The 27,686-nt window shown below is 32.3% G+C and overlaps 3 protein-coding genes across 4 annotated transcripts in view; 2 read left to right on the top strand and 1 right to left on the bottom strand.

The window, feature by feature from the left end:
- The first annotated feature begins 203 nt into the window (after window positions 1-203).
- Window positions 204-7,814, top strand: LOC111621341. Its single transcript, XM_023363437.1, has 3 exons — window positions 204-3,486; window positions 3,569-5,409; window positions 7,656-7,814. The coding sequence occupies exons 2-3, from the start codon at window positions 3,631-3,633 to the stop codon at window positions 7,812-7,814; spliced, it is 1,938 nt and encodes a 645-aa protein (XP_023219205.1). The 5' UTR covers window positions 204-3,486; window positions 3,569-3,630.
- A 2,604-nt stretch (window positions 7,815-10,418) lies between these two features.
- LOC111621325 (UPF0687 protein C20orf27 homolog) lies at window positions 10,419-13,504 on the top strand. Its single transcript, XM_023363421.1, has 2 exons — window positions 10,419-10,765; window positions 11,299-13,504. The coding sequence occupies exon 2, from the start codon at window positions 11,512-11,514 to the stop codon at window positions 11,992-11,994; it is 483 nt and encodes a 160-aa protein (XP_023219189.1). The 5' UTR covers window positions 10,419-10,765; window positions 11,299-11,511; the 3' UTR covers window positions 11,995-13,504.
- Window positions 13,505-15,069: 1,565 nt separating this feature from the next.
- The window catches only part of LOC111621326 (heat shock 70 kDa protein 14-like), a 32,098-nt gene continuing 19,481 nt past the window's right edge, over window positions 15,070-27,686 (bottom strand). Inside the window, exons 7-12 of one of the 2 annotated variants that reach the window (XM_023363422.1) lie at window positions 22,350-22,505; window positions 22,143-22,245; window positions 21,850-22,068; window positions 21,611-21,781; window positions 21,472-21,530; window positions 15,070-15,241 (exon numbers count right to left, since the gene is read on the bottom strand). In XM_023363422.1, coding sequence (XP_023219190.1) covers window positions 15,166-15,241; window positions 21,472-21,530; window positions 21,611-21,781; window positions 21,850-22,068; window positions 22,143-22,245; window positions 22,350-22,505 — 784 coding nt within the window. In that variant the 3' untranslated portion in view covers window positions 15,070-15,165. Of the gene's footprint in view, window positions 15,256-21,471; window positions 21,531-21,610; window positions 21,782-21,849; window positions 22,069-22,142; window positions 22,246-22,349; window positions 22,506-27,686 lie in introns of both variants that reach the window. The other variant, XM_023363423.1, reaches the window with a different exon arrangement.

Consider the following 27,686-nt stretch of genomic DNA (forward strand, 5'->3'; position numbering starts at 1 on the left):
TCTTAAGTTTTGTTTTTTAATGAAAAATGCTCAAAATTCCGTTACATTTTATTATAATTTATAAATCTAGAAACTCTTAAAATTAAGTTTACAAAGTTTAACACGTAGAGCAAAGAGTGTCGGAAGAGAATTTATGTATTATTTTAGTAAAAATTCTTAAATTTATTAATTAAACCGATTTTTAAACGAGTAGCAGAGTTTTACACGCGTTATACGGGAAATCTAGTCGTAAAATCTCTCTTAATTTACTTGCATCTCGTGAAAAATGCTCAGAACGAGATCGAACGAGATGATTTGTCATAGGGAGTGTTAATTGTCGTCTTCAACGAGCCACTTTGTCGGTTGCACATCAACAACAGTCCTCTAGGGTCTTGTTAGTCGACTGGACGATTGTATCAGTAACAACTTCCACTTTTTCCATAAAGATCCGATAGTCTATCACCGCATATAATCTCTAACAAGTGTTCTCTTTCATCTCAACACCCCACTTTTCTCCAAATTTGCTAATTCTAACTGCCGAATCGTCGAGTAGCTTTTCATATGAATTTCGTTCGTTTGAATTTAATAAATTAAAGCAATTACTGTGGCTATACTCTGCCCGTAATTGCCGATACGAAGGGAAACTGCTTCGATCGTTATCGATCCGAAATTTTGGCAGGCATTCGGAAGAAAGACCCACTTTAGTTCCTCGGGTAGAGTCCATTCTTAAAGACAGAAATCTTATTACACCGAGTCTGAAATAACGCGACGTTACTTTAGTAAAGTGGTTTATTCCCCGAAATTAGTGCGATAGTAGGTCAATTATCGGTTTTATGTAGTAGAAAATAGTACTTATTTACGGTTCGACCTCTTAAATTATTATCGTTTAATTAAATAAAATTTTACTGTGACTGAGATCAATGACATTAGTATTGATATTAATAAGCATACTACAAAATAAATGATGAGGAAAATGGTTTTACACGACGGATTTTATAATATAACACAGTTGAACCTCGATATAGCGTCACCCCGGTATAGCCATCAGTGCCCAAGAATGGATCTTCCTCATAACTACTATCCTTCGATATCTCTAAATTATAAAATGTAGGATTTTACATTGCAAAAAGCATCACCAAATTATGTGACTCGTGTTTAGATCTCACTAAAACAAGTACTCAATTTAGTGCCAATTTCAGAATCGAACAAGTGCTTGCGTTATATCGAGGTTTGATTTGTATAACACTATTAAAAATGTCTGAATTTTTATTTAGAAAATTCAGTATTTTCAAGCGTGCCTCGTACTAGCCGAGTTGACATAACTTGTTAATTAATTCGAAATAACAGCTGAACTTTATATAAATTTGCAGAAAAGTGCTGCGGATAATGGATTTATAAACTAATAGGTTTCAGGTGTATTGGTTATTTTATTAACACTTCTCAGTATAAAAACAATAAAAAGTAACCGTGACTAGAGAGAGAAGCTAATTAAGACCTACTGAAGGTCGTGGGTTCGATCCACCCGAAGCCAAAACATTCTGTACGTGCTTATAAACGTAATTTTCAAGTGTTTTGATGTTCCGAACACGATTTTTACTCTCTTTTTGATACTGTGTGGATGTGCGTGTCTTTGGTAAGAAAGGGGGACCAAGTTTGATGGAGGCGATTCGTTATTTCGCGCGGTTGCACCTATTGATTTTCGGAATGATTAGTACTTTTTCCTTTCCTTTCTTTACTTGTATTTGCTCTCGTGTCGCGTGTACACACGTGGGCTAAGTTGTGTGAAGCTCACAGATTTGTTTTCTTTTTAAACAAATAAAGCCTTTCTTTGAAATATGTATCTTTCTTTCATCCATAGTAAAAATTTCTTCATAAATATAGCTAATTGTCGTATAAAATAGTTGCGTTAACGCAGTAAAACCCATGTAAACAAGAAATGCACGATACAAAATTAATTTGTCCGTTTTAGACGGGTTTTACGGCACTAGAAATTGTCCTAAACTTTCTATGTTGAGTTCTATAATAGTACGATTATTTACTCTTATTTAAATGAAACTCGATTAAAGAGCATGCATGACAGACGTGACGTCACGTAAGAGGCGCCCGACTTGTCAACCGCTTTCGAATTCAAATCCAAAAAATAAATTTCATAGAAAATCCGTCACATTCAATCAATCATAATCCCCGTCTTTCTCGTTTAAATTTAATTTTAAACGAGAAAATTTTTCTTTTTTATTTTCATTAATATTTTGAATAATTCTTGCATATTAGAGGGAACTCGGTTTTTCAAGGTTTATTACATAAAAACCAATTTTAAAAATATATCGAGGACCTCAAGACGGTATTTGGCACGGGCATTTCTAGAATCCGAGAGACCCTATAAGTGTGTATTTTAATAATTCGATGTCCATTTTACTAATATTAGGCAATTCTGGAGGAGAAGTAGGTTTTTTTTCTTCCTCTTTGCTTCAAAAGAAATTGAGTTATGACGTAATGAGTAGGAAAAAGGAATGAGATAGTCACTCCGAATCAGCTAATCAGCCAATTAACGACAGTAGAAGCAAGAAAAACGGCTGCAATACCTACCCATAACATGAAGCAGCTAAGTGCACGTGCACTTACAACGGAGACGGTACGATTCTCTCCCCTCATTTTCGCTACCGATTAAACTATCGTTCTCCACGGATTGTTTTCTGTATATAAATCCCGACCTTGCTATCGATTTACAGATCGTAATGCAACGATATAATCGTGACAAATTCGTATAAATATCTCCTCCTCAGAGAATATATCGGGAAGAGGGCTCCCTTAAATATCCCTCAAGGGAAATTCAGTAACATCTCTGATACGCCGACTTCTTTATGGTATAAAATCAGTTTTTCTGTTTTCTTGTAGTTTGTATCGAAATATTTGGTCTTTTGATGTTTAAGTGGAAGAATTACTTTTTTATTTTACGAAGAAGTTTTCGTAGTTAATAATAGAATAATTAGAGGTTTAGCGTTATAAAAACGAGAACCGCGCTATAAATGACTGCATGTCAGCATTTAAACGCGTTTCTCTGAGAAAATTTCTTAATAGCTTCATAATGTTTTACATAAAAACTTAGTGTTTCTGCTGTTTATTTTTCAAATATTTTAGCTTTATTTATTTTAAAATTAAATTACTAACTGGAATAAAGTTTGTAAAGGTTAAAAATAGGTCGCTTGGTCGGAGGGGAAATATATATATATATATCGATTAAGCCTAAAATACTCAAAGGATATAAGTTAAGCTCGTAAAGTTTGTCGGGCCGAATTTATTTTTGTCAAACGTAAGCAAAAACTGGGCAAGATGTGAGTCTCAAATTGCTGAAATCCCGAGGGAGTTTGGAAAAATATGCCGCAAGAGGGCGACTTTGCTATTGGAAGATTTTCTTTAATAACCACGTGACCGACTGGAGCGCTTCTTGCTGATCGAAGACAACAGAAAGGAGGCTTTTTTAAATTTATTATATTTTTTTCAACGGGAGTGAGTATAATTTTAAAATTATATTTTAAAAATAGCAGTATTTTAAAAAAGTATCTTAGTGGTTTCTTTTATATTTTTTTAGGTAATATCTCTCCAATAGTTAATCTTGTATAAGCGTTTCTTGTCCGGTTTCTATATAGAAAAATGTTCAAATCGATCTTTGTTTATACAATTTTAACAATTAGTAAATCTCAAAATTTCGATTATTTCTTCATCGATTCGAACGAAACGATTTTCTTAAAGGACAGTTTGGATTATTTCAACAAAAACTTTAATTTTAACGACGATCGCGGCGATGTTTCGGTATCTGAAACTAGTACGATTAATATAAATTTGAAAAATATTTCTAATGAAATGAAAACTGGCAACGCTAGGCAGAGCTGTACTCTTTTGATGACGTTAATCGTCCATAATGACGATCATCTGTTAAAATTATTTTGGGATTTTCACATTTATTTATTCTCGATTCTATTTACTATTTCTTCTATTTATTCTATTATAAATATGTTATTGTTCTTAACAGTATCGGATAGTCGTTACCGAAAATATTTTTTCTTCTTAAATTCAATGCTCTTGATGTCATCGACATTCAGAGTGATATTTTTACTGTACGATTCTTACAATTCGAATAATCTGAACTTATTCAGATATTTTATTTATAAAACCGCTTATCCGAGTATTAGTTCGGGTTTTGGTTTAATTTTTCTTATTTATTTTCAATCCACCAACCTGAAATTTCCACGTCCCTTCGCAGTTCTCTCCATTATAACTTTTCATTTTCTCTTCTCCTTGACTTCTGATATTATGTCTGGATGGTTCGGGCGATACATAATTTTATTTATGATCTGTCAAATAATATTCATAACGTGGTCTAATTATTTATCATTCATTTATTTATATAATTTCAGAGAACTGTTGAAAATTGCCATCATCAAACACGGCGAATATTTGAGATCGACTTTCACTCGTTCTCGTGTCAATAAAACAAATTTTGACAAGTTAAATTATTATCTGGTGGTTAAAATATCTTTAATAGTTTCCATCTTATTTATTTTAATAGCGATTATCAATATTTATGGTGTTTCGGCTTTGGTTTTTAATTTTAAAACTTGTTCGCCGTGGTCTCTGTGGTGTTATCACACCGTAGATAGAAGCTTGGAAGTTATGATTTGTCTATGCTGTTGCTTTCTCGTATATAAAACTAGGCATTTCTATTATAGATATTCAATGTTTGGGCATTTTTCTTGTTGCGACAGAAGCGCGCGAAACAGGAACCAAAATCAATGCCAAATTTCATCCTCATTCGAGCAATCTTCAGAGTTGTTCTCGGGCTCGGCGCCTGTTAAAAATTCACCGGTTTCGCGCTCGAAGATATGTAATCGCAATTTCATTACTACTATTAATGAAGAATCGGAAATATGTGAGGATAAAGGGCTGCAAGAGAATATGATGTGTATTTCTAAATGGAACGAGTTCCTGTATTCTTCTCCAGAAGCAAAGAGCGAAGAACAAGATTCCATTTTAGCGTGTGCAGGCTCGAAAACACCTTCGTTGGAAGATTCCTATTCACCAATTTTTCGGTGTCATTACGGTCGAAAGTCAAGCCCTTGCAGTTTTGCAACTACCGATAACAGTGCCGATACTTCAGATCAGTTAACTCCTGCCAAACAGGCGGAAGGAAGATTAGGTAGTAGCTGCAGTTCCGAAAGTGCTGGAAACAGTTTCGACGTGACACTCTTCAGATTTTGGACAAGAGAACCGCATCACGTGAACGGATATACTGTTTCTCCTCTACAGAATCATCCATTTCGTTTAGATTTACGTAAGGATATGGTAAGTGTCGCTTGTGGTACCGAAGACATCACACCAGATTCTGCCATTAACGTCGACGTCGTTATGGAAGAGAGACACGAAATTAATGCGGTGAATAAATGCCTATCCGAATGTGATTTAAATAAAAGTATTAACAAATATGGACAAAGAAAAACTTTAAGTGACGGAAGTCACCGAAAGGTTTTCACAAACTTGAAAAGAAATCTTTTAGAAGCTGATTCATCGATCCTAACGTGAAATATATTTTATGTATTATGTAAAGAATGTTTTAGTCATCCTATGTTACTGTTGTGAACATTGATATGTAGTCATAAATTTCATTAAATGTTGTCAATTCATATAAATGTGCCCGTCAATTTCTTGTTAGACACTGCTTCGTGAGGAATGTTAACAATTCAGAGAGCAATAGAAAGTGCTACATAACAATATCACACACTTTAGATAAAGCCAAGGAAACACAGGAATGATGTTGAATTAATCAATTAATGAGTGTCACCAAAAGGTATTTAGTGAAGTTATTTAAATTTAGTTTAAAAAATTTTTAATTTGAATAAAACTATTTACTCGGCTTCATTCTTTGAATGCATATGTGATTGTAATACATCAAAGATGAATAAAAATCGATACAAAATTATTTTAATTATTAATTATATGGAAATGTCGATAATTTCATAATTCACGTAAAACAATAATAATAGATTAGGTTTGTGTGTGTGTGTGTGTGCGCGCGCGCGCGCGTACAGAATTTGTTTTATTTACACTTACAAAGTTAGACCTGCACTACTGTACTAGTAGGCAAACCGAGAGAAAATGAAAACTTGTGCTTTGTTTTAAACACTGCCCTATGGGCCTCTTAGCAAGCCCATTATGGATTCGGCCACACCTACAATGGAGCGGGCGGGGCCGACATATTCGGTCAGACCACCCCCGAAAAATTACTGGGGGGTTTTCGACCCGTCCGGATTCGAGCTCGAGTCCCCAGAGCGTTAGGCTGCAACCTTAACCGCTCGGCCATCCGGCCTTAACTTAGTTGTGCTAAGGTATCGTGACGTCAAAGTCAACGAGTTTTCATGACGTTAGCGATTCTGATTACATATTTGATTACGTTTTAATTTGTTCGATGACTGCAAGATTCAGCATACAGCAATGTCTCAGACAGATATATGAATTTGTAGTCCAATTGCACACCAGATGATGCTATAAGGCTACCTTAAAATCGCTACACCAGTATCCAATAAGAAAATTTGAAGAGGTTCACTGTGTTTAAAATTTTAAATATCAATATATTTGTTGCTTTTGAGGCTACTGCAGGTCTTAACCTCGCAGTCAAAAACATTACGTTCTGTTGACAGAGTTTAAAAAAGTCCGGGTCATCGGGCTGAGGGAAGCAGGATTCTGTTTCCCTCAAATTGTTAATCTGGACCATTCTGGGCCCTTAGTCTCGAGTTTTTCGTGTTACAACTCCCAACGTGTTGAAGGTGTCACGTGGTACCATCTCACACTCTGATGTCAAATCGGTAGTCTCCCGTCTCACGTGCTTTCCCATCTCACCATGCAAGTTGCTACTCACGTTGAGTCGAGCATGTGAGATCGCTAAACGCAGAGCCCTACCATAGGGCGAACGGAGCAGCCGCTCCAGGCGCTAAGTCTTAGGGAGCGCCTCAGTGTTAAAGAAAATTAAAGGGTATAACTTAGGGGCAACCAAGGGGGGGCGCCATAATAGGATCTCGCTCTATTCTAAAACTTGTCTCGGGCCGGCACTGGCTACACGAAAGTGAAAATGGCCGACAAATACGCTATTTCGATGGCAATCGAAGCGTTAGAGAGTTGTTTAAGAAAGCAACGAATTTTTCGAACACGAGTTGATGTCATTTCTTTTTATGTGAAGTCAACACTAATAAAAAAAATTTTAATTCATAATTGATAAAATTATACAGCAAATTTTTCCAAAAATAAAAAGACGTATCTTATTGATCAAAAAAGAGAATTATAATGATAATAATTTATACATATAATTTACTAAGAGCATAGACACTATTTTCTTCTAATTATGTGAAACCGTGCTTTGAAATTCGTTTCTGCTTCTAACACAATAAAGTGCTATAAATTAATGACTTCTGATTAATCTTAATATAGTGTCTATGCTTTCCTTTCCGCTTCTAACACAATAGTGCTATAAATTAAGACACTTGGTGGTTTTTCTCATCTTTATTTAGTTGAGACGTGTGAAAAAATTACACGTTTCAGGCTCATAAGCCCCGCCTCAGTCAACTGTGCAACTGGTTTTTCTCATCTTTATTTAGTTAAAAGATAAATTATTAAAATATAATTAAAAGAAAACAAGAAGTTATAACATTGAAACGGCGGAAATCATCAAATTGAAAGATGAAGGTAGTACCACATCAAAACAGCGCATACAAGGAGAAAATACAAGGTGTCAGATATGCAAATTCATATTATATTGTGGATGCGCATCAAAGGAAGTACAAAACTGACTTATGAGTGGAAAGTATAATCAATTGTGTACCACTTTAGTAATAGTTGTATCCAAGTTGGCTGGAAATGTTAAGAATAAGCTGATGTTACTTTAATTTATAAAACTTTTGCACAGTTGACTGAGGCGGGGCTTATGAGCCCGAAACGTGTAATTTTTTCACACGTCTCAACTAAATAAAGATGAGAAAAACCACCAAGTGTCTTAATTTATAGCACTATTGTGTTAGAAGCGGAAAGGAAAGCATAGACACTATATTAAGATTAATCAGAAGTGTTAAGTTCTGGTTAATAAATAATCTTAATAAACAAAACAATTTAATAAATAGATCAAGGAAGAAGAGAATTTGAAAAAAGGATTAAATTAAAATACTTTTTCCATTGCACAGCGGATTTTTTAGCTCCAATACACAATTTTTCAACTACTTCTCTCCACAAATCGAATTGTCTTTTTCTTGTAAATTCGTTGTCGAATTTTCCATTGTTTGTTTTCTTATTATTTTCTATATATGTTACTAATACTTCTTTTTGTTCTTCGTTTCTTTTTTAAAATAAAACATTGAAGGTTTCCATTTTGCTATAAGACAAAACTTTTAACTATAACACGTGTAAACTAATTCACGTGTATTTGTTTACAACTTGTTACAGTAAAGTTGATTGGTCGAATCCATATAGTCGCAAACCCAGATGCATTGTAAATAATCCCATCGTGCTTAACGACACACGTAAACTAATGAATATGACCTACTTCCGCTCGCCTTTCGAGTTCGCTCGATGGGTCTAACTCGAGACTACCGATTATGCGAATCACAGTAACACGAGTGAGTTCGATGACGTGAATTCGAGTACAACACGAAAAACTCGAGACTAAAGGTGCGACTATGCAGACGCGAATTTAGAGCGAGCGATTTAGTTTTCGCAAAGGAAAACCATGCACAAACGAGAAGCGAGAAATAACGCTAGCGAGAGCGAATTTCTGGTTCTCGCACATATCTGACAGGTTTTGATATTTATAGCGTCTCGCCTCTTGCCACATATTCTCGCTCGTTCGCGTCTGCATAGTCGCACCCTAAGACACAGGTGGTGTTGGGGATCATCGATACTTCAGAGCACATACACGATAGCCAGGCCCCGGACACCCCCGCCAAGCACAATTACAGTGGCGTCTTTGTCCGCTTCCAGAAACAGGTGTATTCCTCGCTCTAGAACCCCGATAATTCCTGTAACATTGGTTCCATGGGACTAAAAGGGCAGTTTATCAAGCTCATCTGGTTCGGTGAGGCCATTAATGGGACGACCGGTGAGAGATGGAGCCTGGCATATACATGATGGACTAACTGAAAAATTTCCCGGGGTTTTTCGAACCTTCCGCTCTGGGGATTCGTTCCTCAGTCCCCTTAAGAGGAAGGTTGAAAACTTCACTGCTCAGCCATCCAGCCATCACACCACTGTAGTGTGAATAGGGGGGGGGGGTCTATAATGTTAATAAGCCTCTTGTGCTGCGTTATATTGTGAACCAACCTAGAGGAAAAGAGCTCTCTGTGCGTGATACATAGATTTGATTAAGCTCACAGTGAGAAAGATGACGGTCGATATATTCGAGTCAATCCATTGATGAATATTTGAATTTATGCAGATCGATCCCGATACCTCAGAATTGGTTGGTTTGTGGGATAAGGCAACGCAACATATCCGTGATATATCAAGGAGAATGCTTTCCGGGAGGATTTTTTAGGAGAAATCGTCGCTATTTGGATATGACACGTGAAGAAAACTCATTCCATGCGACCATCTCGTTGGGCGCTAAACCACGACCAACTATCAATGTTCAGTGGTTTTATGAACTCGACCATTGGTGGGCAAATATTCAGACAAGTACTTTTATCCAAAAGAACGGCCGGATGGACGAAGCGTTAATCTATTAAGAAACGCGTTTATTTTACATTACTCCTTTACTTTGAAATAAATTCTTGTATATATGTATATATATATATATATACACATACACACATTTCTGAAATAAATATTAGATAGATGTCTAAACATATGTATTATCTGAGGCTTTACATCAATAATTGACTATTAAAAGGCGAAAATAGAGGTGTATTTCCGGAGACTCCTGGTTCAATTCTCGTTTGATGTATTCTTCAGAACTGACATATTAATACATCTTCACTACGAAGAGGTTAGTAAACAAAATCAATACACTATTGATAAACTTTAAAGCGATTTTTCATATAATTAAATCATTACAAGTTAATTAGGAATATAGGTAATTGCTATATTCAGCTTATCAAATTACATTAGTTATCCTCATTGATAAATCCATCGTTTTACGATTTTCTAAGGATGATAAGCTTATCAAGAGCGACAAGACTTTATCGCGCTTAGAATAACGTAAAAAACAGGATGTTTATCGTAATTAGAATTATCTATCTTTCACAATTAATATAATTTAAAGTCACTCATCCTTATCCGAGTTATTAATGAAATTCAAAAATTATAAACATTTCATTATCATGTTATACGGCTGGAAAGTCGGGATTCGTCAGAATTAACCAAAAGATCATTTAAATAAGAAGTTAACTAGCTCAAAAACTAATTCTCGATGGTCTTAAGTTGTTGTAGATAAACGACATCGCAATAAAAAAAATTATTATTTAAGGGCGGATGAACAGGTAGTAACAGTACTGGCCTGCTAATCTGAGGATCCGGATTCGATTTCCAGAGCCGTGTCTGTCCTCATTATGGATCTCACTGTATCTATAATGGTAAAGATAAAGCTATATTAAATCCTAATATAGCTGGTCAAGCAAGCCAATGACAAAACCCATTTCAAATGAGACAGGTTAATAAATAATTTTAACAATTCGTCTGGAACTAAAACAATTCCGATCAAACTTAAGGTAGCAACAAAGATCGAATCAGCCACTCTTATTCCTTCGTTTAAAAGGTAACTTCTTTTATTATTTTTATTTTAAAATTTAAGTAATTACGTAAAATATATCAATAATTAATGCCACCTGAAATTTAAAGCGATCGCTTAACCATAATTTATTTATTTATTTTTTCTAAATTAGAAAATTATGACCTGTTAATTTTTAAAATAAAATAAAATAAAAATAGTCAAATAGATCAATTTCATAACTGTTCAATACATTCTCCATAAATAGAAATCTACTTTTATTACTTCATACGTTATTAAGAAATCTTTGGTTTATGAAATAAAATACTTTAAAAGTGACATAACAATTGGAAATTCTATTTAAATTTTACTGACGTAATCAAATTTTATGACGCAAGTTATCGTTAGTTACCTCTCTCGTTACGTCACATCCGCATTAATAAAATAATAAGATTCGTAATGCTGCCATCTATCGAAGAAAGAAGAAATTACATAAATTCGTTTATAAAATTTAAATATTCTAAACTATAGAATTTCTAATAATGTATTAAATAATTATTTTATTTATTTTTATTGAATAGATATTTTAAGAAAATCATTAGTTTCGTTGGATTTATGTTAAAGATAAATTATTGCTTATGCCAAGAGATGGCGCTAGGATGCTTGAAAAATTACTGTAAACAGTAATGGCGGAAGTCGTGTGTTTTTGAGCGTCGTAGTTTACGGTTTTGTATCAGCGTTAGGATCGATTGTCAAACTATTCGAGGTACGGAATCTCGGAAAATGAATCAGTAATGGAAGGTACAAGTGTACATCGCGTTCATTTTCCAGAATCGGAAGACGTCTTCCGACACGATGCCGATATTCTTGTCTCTCCTATGAAAGACTCGACTATACACGTTCATCTTGGTTTTCTTCAGCTGCAGCACAAGTACGAGATAAAGTTCGGATTCGATAGCACCAAGCAAACAGGCCCCCTTGCCGTCAGAAACATGAATCCTCCCAACATTAACTTGCGTGTCAACGAATTGAGGCCCCTCTGTCCATCCGGAACTTCCTACGAAATAGTTCTAGAGATGCTGGCACATAAAGAAAAACTTCTGAAGGAGCAGATCCTGTTGGAGTCCTGCGACGATCCAGTGGAAACGGTCACACTGGTCCTGCATGCCAGGGTTCTGGGTAGAGGAAAGGGCACCCCGTTCTTAAAGACTGGGATCCGCTGCATAGGAGTGGAGACTGAAGATGAGTCGGAGCTGTCCGACTGGCAGGGATTTTGAATTTGAATCCTGCCTTCGCGTCGGAGTCCGTTCGTTTTTTTGGATCCTAATATATTTCTCGTCAGCTTTGTTTGAAATTAGGTTTTCTAATAAGAGTTTTCTTGTATTTAAATTTTTAAAAATGTTATTTCTATATTGTTAACACAGGATGTAATCACTTTCTCTGTGCATTTTATAATATCTTGATATTCATTTACACAGTCAATTCAATAAACAAATTCATCCATTAATTCTTAAGCCATTTCACCTTGGAAATTATACGGGAATGGATCGATTTGGAGTACCTCCGTCCGGCTGGAACGACCACGCCGAGAGCACCTGCCGAGTTTTGAATCATAGGTACGTCTTAGACTGTTGTTGGAAATGTTAAATGTTATACACTAAAGAGTTTACTCGTAGAGAATCTGCCTTTCGCTGATTCTGTATCCAAATATATACTTTTCAGATTACATATATTCCTTGATGTATCAATATAACCTTATACAAAATCTTGTTGTGTATTGATTGCAATAACATTTTTTATATAAATTGTTTTTATTAATGTTTACAATAAATTTCAAACTGCAAATTTTGTCTTCTGATGCACTGCATTCATTTCTATTTTTTTTTAAATGTAGACTATTATATTAATACAAATATTCTAAAAATACACTATATAGCAAATGTACAGAGTGATTCAAAAAGGACTTTTAATCAAAGACTTACAAATTGACTTGTGCATTAATTTATAGCAAAACATCAAATTTTTCTTGCCTAGTCCCACTACTAAATGGGTATCTGGATTTCTTAAAACGTTTCCTGGATTGGGCAGAGTGATAGAGGAATGGCTACCCCATTCCTAGATTTGATATTTCTTGATTTTTTCCTTCTGGAGTTTCATTAAAGACCTAGCATTTATTCTATCCCTAACTGTAAATCTTTCCGTGCTTAAAACTCAAATTGCAGTTTTGGTTACTGAAGTTCCACGGGAAATCAGGTTCGAGTGGGATGTCTACCTTATTGTAACAACACTTGCATTGAACCAAAATGACCATTTGAGGTATAGCTGGATGTATTTTGCTAGAAATTGGAGCCTCGACTGATTCTGTAAGCCTTCCAATGTTGTGGAGTCCTTCTTGAATCATGTATCAATCAATGAGATCTCAATGATATACAATTGCTAACATAATGTAATCTACTTGAATATCCAAATTATTAAATTTTATCAGAAGAATATCTAATATTAAAGTTTATATTAAAAAAAATATATTCAAAATTTCCAATGAAAGCATGGAGTAATGATATAGTAACAGTGGCATTACAAAATTATCATATAATTAAACCTTCATAACTAGTATCATACATCTTAGGAAATTTGCTTTGATAATTTATTTTGAACTTCTGGCAGAAACCTTGTGATGTAGTTTCAGAACTGTTCTTTGCATATCAAAAAATTAAAATTTAATTTTTAAATGAAGAAAACAAATATTTTTATCTTTTAAATGTTAAATCATATTACACATCTACATAATTACTGGAATGCTAAAAAATATTAAGTGACTCTGACCTTTTTTAGCATCAGTTACAGCAATTACATAGATGTATTATAATATGATTTGACATAATTCAAATGCTTTCAGGATAAACAAATAGCATATTTTTGGAGATATCTCAAAGATGACGTGGATAACATCTAGGGAAATTATATCAATATAAAATTTGAATTTGATTCATTACTGAACATTTCAGTGTTTAAAAAAAATAAATTCTAAAATTTAATTCATTATATTAGTATTGGAGTATAAAGGTAAGACACAAGCATAAATAAAATGTGGTAAATTATAAGAGTTGAGGAATAAAGCACCTTTATTTGCCGAAAAGTTGAACACTATTTGCAGATTTATTGACAAGCTATTGTATCAAAAAGTGCATAAAAAGCAAGAGCTATACATAAAAAAATATGTAGAATTAATGTACAGATATGAGAAATGCTATTGGTATGGCCACTGGCAACGGCTTGTTGGACGTTGCTAACACAAATTTGGATACCACTTGACTTTTTAGGGCATTTTGGATATAAGAATTTCAGGTGAGAGTTCTCTTAATAAAATATTCAAATGAACCTAAATAAAACTGTAAAATTCATACAATTTTTTATGATTAAATTTTATATTGTGTACAATTGATTATTATACAGGGTGATTCAATACACCGATTACAGTCACATTTGAACAATATATAAAACATACCTTGGTCGACTGCATCATCATGAAATAAATAAAAAATCATTCTGTTTGTGTTTCATACTTTTCATTTTATACAGAGATATTCCACATAATAAGGGTTTAGTGCCAAAAGAATCACCTTGTACTTTTCTAATTTTTCTGTGTTCTTAGTATTTTAAGCATAGTATTCTAAATTCCTAAAGAACATCATAAAGAATTTCAAATCTAAAATATCCCATACAATTAGAAATTAAATCTTTTCATCTGTTGATGAAGACAATGCTCATATTACATATGTTCAGCTTAGAATTTGTCTCTAAAAAATATACACTAAGTCCTTACTTACAAAATCGTTGAAATATCACCTAAATAAATGTATTTATGTAAGAATCTATATCCTAAAATACTGTACTAAATTAATTATTACTATATATACATATTTTAAGTAAACCTCTCTATAATGGTCACTTGGGAACCAAACAAAATTGTCTATTATAAAAAGAGATTTTGTGAAAATTAGCTTTAAATGTAACAGCTGAGAAACATAAGCTAAATAAATCTATTGCCAAATGCAAGCCTGAAAGGCTTACTTTTTTGGCTATATTAAAGCTACTTTAAGTCTAAGTTAATTTGTTTTATATTTGGCCAGATTAAGAGGAAACTTTTTGTACATTGATGTAACGTGACATGTAAAGAGGAAACTTTTTGTACTATTGATGTAAAGTGAACATTTAAATAAACATTTTTAAATCCTAATAAAGGAAAATAATATTTAAATTCTATTTAATTTACCCTTCAAATTTGCATAAATCATTTTATGCAAATTGAAATTAGAACAATTTACACAGAATTTTTAATACAAATTTATAGGTTATTAATTATTTTATTTACAATCTCTGTAAATTCGTACATTTAATTATAATAGATAACAGTTTTAATAAACCAACTGACTGATGGACACGAGAACTCAAGTTCCTCCTATCAAAATACTTTCAGATTTGTTAAGAGTTTTCTCTGTACAGGTCAAATGTACAGAACCGTCACTGAAATGTAAAAACTATTATTATTATAATTAACCATAATAATTAAATATTATGCTAATATAAGAGATAAGAAACATTTCTTGCAGTTTCCTGTTTCTAATAATATTTTATAACCAAATAAGATGTAAATGCTGCAGAAGTTTCTGAAGCAATCAATTCATCTTTCAGTAAATATGGAAAAGAACAACTTTTTCTTTTTTTACAAATAACAGGTTTATTTAGAACATATTAAATAAAATTTTTAAACTTTCAATTAATAAATTTTCATTTTAAAAACTGCTGATATCAGCAATGGCAAATTAAGAGTTATCACCAATTATCACCACTTTATCAACAAAAGACTAACATTTCATTCTTAAATTGCACCAATTATAACAGGCTCTCTGAATGCCAATGCCAGTCTGACAAGATAGGTCTTTTGCATTCTTTGCATATACTAGAATGGGTTTGTTTAATGTTTGGATTTGACTCTCAGTATCAAAAGTGAAATCTGAATGTCGATAAATAACTACTATACAAAACTTTGGTTTTGAATTTAGATTTAGTGTTCAGTACTGTACATTTATTGTTGAATGATTAAAAGTTAAAGATGAAAAATTAAAGAAAAAATACTTTACTGCAGCTACATGAGAACAATATATGTAATGTCAAATAATAGATAAAACAAATCATTATGAAATTTGAACTGTTATTAAAAAACTTATTGAAATATACAGAAATGTTTTTAATTAACTTTAATGAAAATATTGAAAATGAACATCTACATTACATATGTATTAATCTGTAGCTTTTTTTGCTAAATTGGCTTTTGTGCTTTCTTAGAGGTCACAAAAGCATTGCTTTCCTCAATTCTGTTTACTTAGTACAGGTTTTATGTCAAAAACAACAGCTTAACAAAGAGCTTCATTAGAGCTACATTTGCCATTTATTGAAATTTACCAACAGAGAGATCAGAATCACTTTGTGAAGATGTATGTATTTGTAATCAAAAAAGCACAATGCCCACAAATAAAATGGTGTGACAAAGATAAAATAAGGATTACAAACTGTTCTGTCGAAATGCCTGTTCACAGTTCATGGCTTTCACAGAGTGCCATTCTTTTAAAAGCAAGAAAAGCTTCCCATTGAGGATACCCTTAACAACAACAACAACAACAAAAAAAAAAGAAAAATTTAAACTGAGAAAAATTTTCTGGTTTCTAAGATAAAAATATTCTGTATTATAGAGGACAATCATTGTTCGTATAACAAGAGAAAAGAGAAATTCTCTCTCTTCTCTTTTCCATTCTTCCCATAAGCATTCGTACTTCAAAACATGCTTGCACTTTCTGTACCTGCAGTTTATAACTGAAGATAACTTCAAAGTTTTACTTTAACTATATACATTCTTGTTTATAAGAATTTAATTAATTTGAGAAGAGAATAAACTATTATCATCTTATACAGAAATCAAGAAAGATGACCTCAAAATTCTTTTTAAAAATTTTAGGAAAGTTTTAAATACACGTGTAAAGATTTTATATAATTTTAAGCAATAAATTACAATTCATCATTCAGATTTGATTAACTTATCAAAAGATAAAACTGAAATGATTATAATTAAAGCAAAAGAGAAAAGCAGACAAACTTTTCTCATTTACTAATCACATACTTCCATTTAGTTATGTGCAGTGTTGTGCACTAAACCTATTTAATATTGTTTTTCCTCCTGTTTGCTGTTCTCATGAAGTACAGACTGGCTTATAATGTTACTAGTGCTTTCTAAATTGACCTTCTAAATGAATATTTAGAGTAACTGAGTTGAGACAAAGCATCTTCTGAAAGAAATTCATCAAGGCACAAAATTACAGTGCTACATTTTATATGTATATACTATGGACCATAATCCAAACTGTTCTACTTCTGGTTACTGTACTTTGCATTGAGTTAGACTAACAAGGAGACCCTATGACTTTGGGGAAATGGATTTTGATGATCTTTGGTGTAGAGGTAGTACACCATGTGAGTGTACTAACTGTAAAATACTAAAGTGCAACACTCAAATATAATTGAGAAAAACGAACTTAAAGTTTTCTTTAACACTTTATATATAAGTTACGCGTACTTTCACTTGAGTGTGCTGTGGCACGAGTGGTAACACTCCTGACTCATATGCTTGCGTGCTTGGTTCGATTCTCTTGTGTATACTTTTTCCTTTTTTTTTATTCATAAATACTTATAATGTTTTTATTTATTTACTCATTCATTTATTTATTATTATTTATTGATTTTTGAATTTTTGTTTTGAATGTTTTTACCATAAGTATCATTCAGGATCATGTACTGTACAGTACATCTGACAATGATATGTAATTATACAATATTGCTTCAATATATTAAATTCGCTTTTTTCAATTATGTTTGAGTCTTGCACTTTAGTATTTTACATCACTACGCTGCTTCAATACATCACTGTATATGAGTTATCATCAACAGTTTTTTTGTCACAACGTGAAGAACTTGCTTCTTTTGATGACATTTTTTTAATTATAAAATAATTATTCAAAATAAATTTCACTGCACAAATACATCTATTTATGTCGAAATTCAGAAACGAACTGTTAAAGAGTGAGTGAAAAAGACTATAGACCCATGTTCAAACCTGGCATAAGTAGCTCCCTCTCAACTTGACAAAGGTGGGTTTTCAAAGTAAAAATATTAGACTTGGAGCTATGTAACTTGCCCGAGTTTTCTCGGGTTATGGGCTTAAGTTATATAATATATTAAAATAAATAAATATAAATGAATGAATGAGTAAATAAATACATTATAAGTATTTATGAATAAGAAAAAAAGGAAAAACAGTATACACAAGAGAATCGAACCTGAGGATGCAAGCGTATGAGTCAGAAGTGTTACCGCTCACGCCACAGCACACTCAAGTGGAAGTACATGTAACTTATACATAAAGTGTTAAAGAAAACTTTAAGTTCGTTTTTCTCGATTATTTTTAAGTGTTGCACTTAAAAATACTAAAGTGTTGCACTTTAGTATTTTACAGGTAGTACATTCACATGGTGTACTACCGCTACACCAAAGATCATCAAAATCCGTTTCCCCAAAGCCGTAGGGTCTACTTGTAAAATTAAATTAACTTTGATATAGCTAGAAAAGAATGAAAACATAAGTGTAAATTTATGTTTTCATTTATGTTTGGCCATATTTCAAGAAAAGTAGGTCATATACTTTCCAATCTAAAAGAAAAAATACTTTTTAGAACATTTTTTTTGGGGGGAAGGAAAAAACTGTTTGTCCATGGCAAATAGAGGAAATGTTTATTTCTATAAGCATGAAGCTTTTTAGAAATATGTAAGACAACTGTTCAAAGAGGAGTTTGTTTTCTATCATATTTAGACAAAGATTATTTAAACTTAGTCACAAAGAAGATCAAGTCCACATAATACAAAATTATTTACTTAAAGAGAACAAACTTTTTTAATGCCATTTTATCTGGAGTTTATAGATAGATAAATTCCAGCAGAGAACAACTTTCTTCTTGTTGTCAGTCAGTTGTTGTACACCTGCTAAGCACAATAGTTCTACAGACTTGACAATTTTGGAGAGTTATTCTGGTTTTGAACACATGGCATTTCTCCCATCCTATTAATTTGCTAAAGTTCTTTTTGTAGAAAAACCAACTGGGTTTTGGCCATTTGTAGCTACAGTGCTTTTTATTTAGAACTCATTTAAATACAAAATATTTTAAAAATCTTACAAGTGCAATTCTGGTTGGATGCATAGAGAGCCTCTGGACATTCCATGATTCCCATCTGTTCATACTTATTAAAATTAAAACAATACACTTGAGTCAGGTAGCACTGCATTGGCCTTGTCACACAGATCATTTTTGTGCAAAAAAACTGTGTACATTTTTGCATAGGTATTCATAGCTTTGCCACTCTACAATTATAAAGTCAGCTATTTATTTGTTATCCAGATACTTAGTTACCATGCTTATTTGTTTCTTATTAAATACTCCTTAGTAATTAATTTATCTATAGTTATTATCTTGACAAGTCTACAAATCTCAGAAAAACCTCAATTATCACTCTGGGGAACAACCCCAAAAATTTGTCATGGGCAGTCTGTTCTGGATATACTGGGCCTGTCCCTCAGCAAACCTGTGATGGATAAGAGAAAACAAACTCCATTGGTGCCAATAGGGCAGAGAGTTAAAAAATGAAAAAGTTTTGGTTCTCCTGATTTTGGGAAATATTGATTTGCAACACACTGGAAGTAGAAGAGCAGAGACTACTATTTTTTCTTCCAGTGTTTGTAGAAATAGATTATATACTGTTGGAAATGAATTATGATTATAAACTTCAGAATAAGTACGATTATAATAATAATTTATTTTTCTATGCTATTGTTATTATGGGACACTAACTTTTAATGGTAAGATAACAATTAAAACACTACTAAAAGCTGGAATATAATATAACAACTCACAGACCTTCTGCACTTATACATTTCCATAAATCAAAAGAATAACCTGATGAAGGTCTCGGAAAGTGATTGACTCCAAAATGTATACTTTTCCTATGTAAACAATTATAAAATAAATTTATTCTCAAATAATTATATCAACAATCAAGACAAATATAAGAATCATACTATAGTGTCCAATATCACTATGGTTGCATCAAAAATTTTGAAAATGATTTAAAGACAGATTCTGTAAAGGAAAGATTTGGAAAGCAGGATTCTGATACATAACAAGCTACTCTTCCAATTGCAGTATGATTAAACGTCAGCTTAAAACAAAAGACATCTTTCCAGCATTGCATAAGTGCATGCTTTCTCCAGTGCTAAAATAACCAATGGGAATCAATTTAAAATGTTTTAGCATAACATAAAAATAGTCTCTGACTGTAAAGGATAATGATAACATTGCAGAAACTGTTACGATATGACAAAATGTGACATTTATTTTGTGATTTTAAACAAAACACCACACAACAAACCAATTTTACTGTGGACTAATTGACATAAACGTTAAAAATGTTCCACATATTTCCAGTAACAAAAATGTCACCAAACTTCTAAATTACGACCCAGTACTACCAGTATTACGACCCAGTACTACCAGACCCAGTATTGCAGTAATCAGACAATTCATACTGTTATCTGGGTTTATAGCTTTTTTTGTCAATGAATGTATGTGTGTGTGTGTATATATATATATATATATAATATATATATATACACACACACACACACACACACACACATTTTCTGTATTTTTTTCTTTGTATATTTGTGATATTTTTATATTTTTTAAAATTAAATACAGTTGGCCAAGTTTTAATTTATATATACTCGTATATATTTTTAACTCTCCACTCTGTGGGCGAAGTCCTCTTTTATCAAGCCCATTATGGTTTGGCAGACCCACAATGGGACAGCTGGTGATGAGGGCGGGGCATGACATTTCCAGACAAATCACCACCTGAAAAATTCCTGGGACTTTTTCAACCCATCTAGATTTGATTCCGGGTTCCCCAGGGTGGTAGGTTACCACCTTGACTGCTCAGCCATCCGGCTGTCTAATGAGCATATATTGATGAGCCATCTGGAAGCATGTTCATAAAAAAGGGATGTAAAAAATGTGCATAGCAAAATAAATATATGTTTTCCAGATTTTACTGTTTATTTGTAGAAAAATACTATTATTCTTGTTATATTCCTATTAACATTGAAACATTTGGTTTTGTTCATGCAAATTATGGAAGATGAGAGTATCAAAGCAGTTGTAATGGTGGCATAACAAAAAACCTTGTGCACCTCTGTTATATTGTATATTCAGCATAGAAACAATTTTAAAACTAAATTGCTTCTAGCCACCATCAAAAAGACATTTCCTGCATATAATTAAAATATATCTTTAAATGTGCATAAACATAAGAAATGTCACAAAATCTTTGACATACAGTCGACCCCCCTATAAGATCATTGATTTTTCTGTTTTATCTGAATTACATGTTGTACGAGTCACTTAGATTTTACAAATATGTGTGCCAGGCTGTGAATGGCTCACATATTTGTAAAATCTAAGTGACTCGTACAACATGTAATTCAGATAAAACGGAAAAATCAATGATCTTATAGGGGGGTCGACTGTATTTGGGATAAAATTTGTCCTTATGCAGGAAAGGTTAATATCAATTTAAAAAATAGTTTTAATAACTTACGTTTTGATTAGCGTATTAATGATGACTTCAGCATTATTAGGCACTTCCTTCAAAATTAACTAAAAATTATAGAATTATTATACATTCAATAAAGATATATATATATATATAAAATTTTTTTTTCTGTTAAATTTAGTACCTTTGCCAATAGTTTAAGTTCATTGCTATTTATAGAGCAACCAACTGGTCCTTCATAAAATTTCAAATGAATAAAATTCTGCAAATTAGATAAGGTAAAGATTTTTTCTTGTTTAGCAGGAATAGGCGTACTCTTTGAAATTAATGGAATTAAATCATCATTATTTGGATCCTGTTTACAAAACATATTGATGTAAGTATAGTTTACTTATATTTAACAAAAAATATTTTTATACTAACTTTCATATAAATAGTTTCACTTAAAGTCTCTATTTCAGATTCTGGTTCTGTTTCAAATTCTAATTTGTCTTCTGATACCAGAAGAGCTGCCTCAGCCGCTGCTCCCAAAGCAATGGCTTCATCAGATGAGATAGAATTTAGAATTTCTGCCGAACTAAACATGTTGCCAATTATCTGTATGAGACGAGGAGTTTTAGAAGTACCTCCAACTAAAATTACCTGTTAAAAGTCAAGAAATATGTTAAAGAAAAGTTTTTATTAAAAATATTAATTTTTTTTTACCAAATACATACTTTGTGAATATCTTCTTTATTCAATTTTGCTTTGTCAAGAGCATCTTGAATAGGTTCAATACATTCTTGTAACTTGTTGTTAATAAGAGATTCAAATCGTCCTCTTATAAAAAATTAATTTATTTTAAAATGATCCAGATTTTAAATAAAATAACTTAATTTTATCATTCTTTCAATAATATTGATATATAAATATCTTGTTACTACCTTCCTATATTTACAGTAAAATCAATTCCATCATATAAAGATTCGACAGAGCACTGAGCTGAGGTCATGTTTGTCAAAATATTTTTGCATGTTTCGGCAGCAGAATGCAGCTTGTATACTGAACGTTTACTTTCTTTGATGTTAACTTTGTATTGTCTACAAAATAAGATTAACAAAATAAATGTTAAAAAAGATATTTAGAATCATTTAAATTAACAGTACTATACTATTAATATGTAAAAAGCATTCAAAAATCACAGAATAAAAATATATATATAAGAAGAGCATACTTAAAAGTAAACCTGAAATTTATTTATATATTCCTCAGAAGTGAAATCACACCACAACAAAGGAATGCATATAGCCAAATGCAATTTCAGGACTATAGAGGTGACAGAGATATGCAAATGATTAAAATAACAAAGATATGCAAAAGACACCTGTTTATACAGTAATGAATATGGTCCCCTTGGGCAGCTATATAGCAAAGGATCATATCAATAAGGCTATTATCAATAATCTATATCAATAAGGCAATTAATGGTTGCCTGAGGTATCTCTACCAAGCTGTGTCTACTGTGACAAGCATATTGTCTACAGCAGTGGTTCTCAACTAGGGGTACATGTTGAGAACCACTGCTGTACGAGCATAAATCGAAGGGGTACATCTAACTTTCATTATAAAATGGCATATGTTAATCAATTTGCTGTAAATTATTAACACTTCTTGTGTTATTATTTAATAAGTATATTTTATATAGATAGCTGAAATGTATTTATTTATACCACTATTCTAGTTAGTTAGAGTTTTTTATGGCACTCAGTTATAAACTGAGTGCCATAAAAAACTCTAACTAGACCAGTGACTCTAACTAGACTAGGGCTGTATACATCTAACACAGTAATTATAAAATTTACATACAAAAATATAAGGGGTACTTGAGAAAAAACTAATGGGCTAATATGGTACATCAACAAAAAAGGTTGAGAACCACTGGTCTATAGTGGTTCTCAACCTTTTTTGTTGTGTATGTGGTAGTGAGGGCTGTCCGAAGCCTATGAAGTTATACCCCATAACAGTATATGGTGGTGGACCCTGGTGCACATCATATCAGATGAGGTCCCGCAGGTGTTCAATGGGAGCTATCCAGTGAGGCTGCCAACCTGGGAAAGATGTGAGTTCTGTTCAGGCTGGTGACAGTTCACCATACAACATGCAATCAGGCATTGTCTTGCTGGAACACTGTGTTGGGTCTGGCCTGCATCAGTGGCTGAACAATTTGTGTGACGTACTGGTCCAATGTTAGGGTACCAGAAATGTACACCAGGGCTGTCTGTTGATTGAACATGATGCCTCCTCAAACCACAATGTCTGATGTGGGCTGGTGTGATGCTTGGTGAAAAGGTCTGGCACTTAGCATTCCTTGGAATACCGCCACATCCATCACGGCTACCATTCCCCCACAGACAGAAGTCAGATTCATCTGTAAACAATACCCGATGCCATTTTGTAGTCCAGTTGTAATGACACCAACACCATGGTTGCTGGATGCTGTGTATATAGCCCAACTTCATGCAACCTGTTGCAAATGGTTTGTGTGGACTATTGATGGCAACAGGCAGTTTCAGATGTCACATATTATGGCAAATGGATCCCGAAGGGCCATTCAGCAAATCTCTAGTCTGTACACTCTGTGCACTGGTCTGATCCACTCCCTCTTTGATGTGTTCGCAGATGTTCCTGCATCCATTGTGTCACACATTGCTGGATGGTACGCACATCGTGCCCATCACACATGGCAACTGCATGCATTGACAAACTGAGGTCATGCAGCTCCATGATATGATCTCATTCCCCAGCTGTTAACTGGCAGTATTCAATTCGCTGTCATCTCTGAGGCATTTTCTATGCTTCTGTTGTAAACCGTTACTGATAGCATTTATGGCCTGAGCTGGCTGCTGGTCTTTATAGCCTGAAATGAAGGTCCTAGAATATAAGGTTACCCCATAAAGCTGGTTTAGCCACTCCCTGCCAGATTCCAGATATATGTCATCTGTAGTCAAGCAACTACTTCAAAACAGTTAGCGAGGAAAGAAAGTTTTGGAATTTCACTATTTTTGTTACTTTGTTGAGAATTTTTAGACTCTTACTCTTCAAAGGTAAATATATCTATCATTATTACTATTATTAAAAATAATTATGTTGATAATTATATCAATAAATTGTACAAAAGTAACAAAAGTGTTCCTAGAAACGTTTGATATTCTGTTGTAATCTTTACACTTGGTTCTGTAGAAATTACAAAATATGATTACGGATAATACATATTTTTTACTAAAATATTTTAAAATACTAAGGATAGTTTTTTACATGGATAAAAATAGTATCTGCATGATGAAATGATGACTACAAATAACAAGCTGGCTCCTTAACAGGACAGTAACACTTTTAAGATGAGAAGTAAAAGAAAAATATTGTTTATTAGTAATTAATATAACTTTTTAAAAATATGCATATTTACATNTATAATAATTTTTATGTAAGAAGTGTTAATACTACTTTTTCTTTGTAGAAAAGGGCTGGCAGAATTACAATTTAATAAAAAGTAAAATACATCCGGATACGAGTCCAATTTTGCTTGCCATGTCCAATCACCATTTTCAACTATTTCCGTTGCATTGTCACCTGAGGACATTTTAAACTGTTTTGCATATTTGTGCAGAGGCATAGCCTCTAAAGAAATGTCTGCAATGGAAATAGTTGTTCCTGGTGATTGAACATGGCAAGCAAAATTGGACTCGTATCCAGATGTATTTTACTTTTTATTAAACTACTTTTTCTATTTCAGAATATTATATCTTGATTAGATATATTTGGGAAAATAAAAAATAAATAGCTAAATTTTATTATCATCATTATTTATTTGTTTAATAATTTTTATGTAAGAAATGTTAATACTACTTTTTTCTACTTCAGAATATTATATCTTGATTAGATTTATTTGGGAAAATTAAAAATAAATAGCTAAATTTTATTATCATCATTATTTTTATTGGATCTTTAGGAAATCTAAAATAACCAACTGTCCTGTTTAATAACTTTGTGTTATGATAGCTGTTATTACAAGTTGCAACAACACATGATGCTCCTGGCATCTAAAAATAATAAGAAGAAAATGGATTCATAATTGTAAAAGAAAAGATAAATTCAATCTTGATTCTTGTCATATTCACCATGATCATTTCACAGAAAACAATTTTGAAAGAAATTTAAAAGCTGAGTTATTAAGTTTATTGGCAAAACCTAAACTAAAGAAAACTTTACTACCGACAGTAAATTTAGGAAATATAGAAAATGAAAATATTAATCAGTGAAATTAAAGAAAGAATCATTTATTAAAAAGAAATAGAAAAAAACCAACAGGAAAACTTTTAGATGTAAATAAACGAGATAAACCAGAAGAATCTCTTAAATGTAATGACTGTAAAACTTTAGATCTTAATTTAAAACTGTAATAACAATAGAAAATTTTAAAAAGTTTGTACCTGATTTCTTTTAATTTTGTTTCTATGTAACACTTAATTTGTATATATTGATATTAAAAATATGTTTATAACATAAAAAATTGTTCTTTTGACAAAGTTATTTTTGTATATGTATGAGTAAATAATATCATTTTTGGTACATGAATATTAAAAATTAAAAAAATAGACCAATATAATTTTTAGTTTTAAAAAAGAAGTCATTTGATGATATAAAATAAATTAATTCATTTATATATAAATCACCTACTTAGGATTTACCAAAATTAATCTTTTAAGAAACTATTATTGTTATATCATCATAAAATAGATAAAATCGATTTCATTTACAAAGTAGAAAAATGCATTTTAATTTCAACTTTACACGTAAAAATTACGAAGATTTGCTCAATATTCCAGATTTTCCTTATTTATAATCCATTTTTATTTATATTTAATTAAGTAAGAATTGTAATTAATAAAATTTTAGCATGTAATTAAAGCTATGAGCCTCTGATCGGTAATGTTTTTACCATAAGGACATAGTAAGATGTTTCGTTTTCGACTATGAATGACATCAAATAAGCAACCAATGAGAAGCGTTTCTTCTCTATGAAGCAACCTTATAATCTAGGATCTTGGACTGAAACTGGGTACCACATGACCTGATGCATGCATAAACTTAATCATTTGCATTTCTTTGTTACCTCTATCAGTCTTGCAATTTGCATTTGGCTACACACATTCCTTTGTGGTGTTGTGATTTCACTTTTGAGGAATGTAAGCACCTTTGGCAAGTTCATGTCTTTATTATTGTTATTAGAAAGTTGATGGCCAAATGACTGAGGCAATAAAGCTACCAGCCTGCCGCTCCAGGGACCAAGTTTGAATCTTGGCCTGCTCAGAAATTTTCATGGGTGATCCAGATATGTTAGGCCTGTCCCTCTCAAGCCTGTAGGCTTGGCCAAACCAATAAGGTTCAAGGAAAAAGGCCTTTTAGTGCCTATCCATAACCTATTTAAAAAATTCCAATGAGTTGCTTAACTTTCTTGGCAACATTTAAAAATTTGGTACTGCCATCTGTTATGTTGTTTTATTAAAAAACATTTTTATATTTTTAATTATCATAAAATGGCAAAAAGATTAATTTTGAGGGTAAGAATGAGTTTTATAAAAAATTGTAAATGCTAATAATGAGTAAAATTGTCATTATATCCAACCCTACTCAAGATGCCATATTTTTGAGTGTATTTTTGTGGATTGACCAGCCCAATACATAGACCTGGGAGAGACCAGCATGCCAGAAATTCTGGAATTAACAGCATGCTGGTTAAACTGTGACTAAAAAGTAAAAGTAATAAGATTAACAAAATTAGCTGTTAGATAAATGTTAAATAAAACATTCTTCCAAGTACAATAAAATAATTTGTATAATTTGAATGACTTAAAATCAGGATGAGAGTTTTCATTTACAGGACAATAAAACAATTAATGACAATTAATGGCTTATTGACATTAGTAGTAGTAAGTTAGTGTAGGCTGCACTAACAATCTACCTTGACCTTAAAAATAACACCTTCCTCTCAAATTTCACACAAAGATGTTAATCAGTATAAGTTGAGATTTCTGAAATTTAATATGTTTATTTTTGCACTTTTGGATCAAATTACAATAAAATAAACCTAAGAAAAGCACTTTTGGCATTCCACAAGTATTTTACATCTTTAGGAAGACTATGAAATGCAGAAATTAAACATATAATTGTAGTTTTTGATGTAATACTGACAGTTTTATAGTTTTGCAATAAAAATTCTT

The sequence above is a fragment of the Centruroides sculpturatus genome, unplaced genomic scaffold (assembly GCF_000671375.1).
Source record: "Centruroides sculpturatus isolate CEXI.00-Female unplaced genomic scaffold, Cexi_2.0 scaffold98, whole genome shotgun sequence".
Lineage (NCBI taxonomy): Eukaryota > Metazoa > Arthropoda > Arachnida > Scorpiones > Buthidae > Centruroides > Centruroides sculpturatus.

What these genes read in the sequence shown, in the direction of transcription:
- LOC111621341 (XM_023363437.1), top strand. Translation starts at nt 3,631, where the DNA reads ATGTTCAAATCGATCTTTGTTTATACAATTTTAACAATTAGTAAATCT. An exon ending in AGAGACACGAAATTAATGCG is followed by an intron (nt 5,410 to 7,655) that starts GTGAATAAATGC and finishes TATAATTAAAAG; the next exon opens with AAAACAAGAAGTTATAACAT.
- LOC111621325 (XM_023363421.1), top strand. Translation starts at nt 11,512, where the DNA reads ATGGAAGGTACAAGTGTACATCGCGTTCATTTTCCAGAATCGGAAGAC.